Here is a 2,116-nt window from a genome sequence, read left to right as displayed (position 1 = left end):
CAGAATCATACAGTCATTGCTGGAAAGGGTTCAAATACACAAAAATGCTGGAAAATCAAAGAATTTGTGGGAGCTGGGGGATTTTTCTGAAGAACAGCAGGCAGCTTAACTGTTCAGGACAAACAAGGGACTCATGAACAACTATCACTAAACAAACAAACAAAAACACAGCTGTGGATCATTCAGGTAACAACACAGTATTAAGATTCAAGGGGATGTAAACTTTTGAACGGGGTCATTTTTTCTCTTGTGGACTATATGTAAACATCAGTACTAAATAAACGATAACATGCATTTTGTATGATCCCGTTTATTTTGGTAAAATAATTAACATTTTGCAGATTCTGAAAGGGCGGTGTAAACTTTTGACTCAGCTGTATATAGCTACAGCACATATATAGCTAATGGCGTTCTTCTGTGTTTCAGGTGGCGGGGTGTTGGACAGGAGTGCGTCTGCTGCTCGTCGATGACTTTATGGGATGCGGGACGGATCAGATGCTCTTAGTGTTTGAGAGTTCATCAGCAGAGCCACTTAGCAGCTTTCTACTCACTGATATGTGTGCCGTCACTTACTCTGTGCGTCAACAGCTTCATCTATCAGTGCTTCTCAACTGCTTTTGCTTCAGGACCAAGCATTATATATTGCACATTAAATTTTATCTAGTCTTTAGAGTTTGATTGGATGCACATAATACATAAAATAGATGCACGTAAAAATAATAAGTCTATTTATTTTGATTTATTAATTATGCATGATTAGTTGCATTTGTTTGTTTGCATTTAACACATTTTCTCCCTGCTGTCTGCAGTATGAACAGACAGATGTGCAACACACCGGTTGAGAAGCACTGATCTCTGTTTCTAATGCGTCTGATTGAGTTTGCTGTGTGTTAAAACTATCAATACTCTGTAGTGTTGCAGATCAGACGGTGAGGAGCTGAACTCATCAGACGCAGCGCAGGAGAATCACCTTCTTACGGTTCAAGCCTTAGAGTCCAGACTGCAGGTAATTAACAGAAGCACCTGCTCGTCTGTCTACAGACTCATAATCAGTTTCCTTCTCTCAACATGGGGTCAGGAGAGCTTTCAATCAATAAATGGGAAAAAAAAGTAACTGGCGTTACTTATTTGAAAAAGCAACTAATTGTAAATTAAAAATGCGTTACTTTACTAGTTACCTGCAAAAAAGGTAATCTGATTAAGTAACTCGCATTACTTGTAATGCGTTACCCCCAACACTGCATGTTAGTACTTTAAAATGACAAATTAGTAAATTTTGAAATGGTACCGCCTAGGGATGTAACGATTAACCGCGAGCCGGTTGAAAATCGATTCAAACGTGACGATTCAAATCGGTTGAGATGCTAAACAAATCGCGATTCAATTCGGGGTAGGAGTTTATATGAATGTATGTCTGAGGGGAACTTACTGTCTTTAGAAAAGTTTAGATGGTATTTTTTCTTTTCCTCTTGCCTCTGTATAATGCATATTAAAGTTCATATGTGCAGCGCTCCTTTGTTTACAGCGGAAAGCAAGGAAACGTTTTAAGCGCCACCTGCTGGCAGAGAGTGCATCTGCGTCTCATTCAGCTCTGCTGTTTCATGCAGATATTTTTATTTATAGTTTCACAAAACTGAAGTCAAACCATTCTGTTTTTCGAAATTATACAATCTAATTTAGATTAAAAACTGCTCATGTTGCATGTATGCAGCATCTTTGTTTGGATCATGATTAAAATGCAGTGGTTGCCGCTAATTTTAAATGAAAAGAGCACAGACAAAGCCTTATTTTGTTTATATGAAGAGATTTATTTTATTTGTGTTAACGTACTTATTTATTTGATTTGGGGCTTGTTTGTTTTGTTATTTACATTTACATTATATTTACATTTAGTCATTTAGCAAACGCTTTTATCCAAAGCAACTTACAAATGAGGACAATAGAAGCAATCAAAACCAACAAAAGTGCTATATTAGTATATTATATTATTATAGTCTTATATTTCAATTTCACAAAGAAACGTGCAGCATTTTGTCCAAGCAATAATAAAAGGACACATTTAATTTAAAATTTGTCTTAAATCTCATTTTGTTAAAAAAAATCGTGAATCGAATCG

The 2,116-nt window shown here is 36.3% G+C and overlaps 1 protein-coding gene across 4 annotated transcripts in view; it reads left to right on the top strand.

Moving 5' to 3' along the window:
* Nucleotides 1-2,116, top strand: part of fancb (FA complementation group B) — a 38,461-nt gene that overhangs the window by 15,386 nt on the left and 20,959 nt on the right. For all 4 annotated transcript variants that reach the window (XM_016540765.1, XM_016540767.1, XM_016540764.1 and 1 more), the window contains 2 exons: nucleotides 427-576; nucleotides 914-1,006. In XM_016540765.1, coding sequence (XP_016396251.1) covers nucleotides 427-576; nucleotides 914-1,006 — 243 coding nt within the window. The remainder of the gene's footprint in view (nucleotides 1-426; nucleotides 577-913; nucleotides 1,007-2,116) is intronic.

The sequence above is a fragment of the Sinocyclocheilus rhinocerous genome, unplaced genomic scaffold (assembly GCF_001515625.1).
Source record: "Sinocyclocheilus rhinocerous isolate Xijiao unplaced genomic scaffold, SAMN03320098_v1.1 scaffold2052, whole genome shotgun sequence".
In the NCBI taxonomy this organism is placed as follows: Eukaryota; Metazoa; Chordata; class Actinopteri; order Cypriniformes; family Cyprinidae; genus Sinocyclocheilus; species Sinocyclocheilus rhinocerous.
Note: the sequence above shows the minus strand (reverse complement) of the source record. Positions and strands in the feature narration are given on the sequence as shown.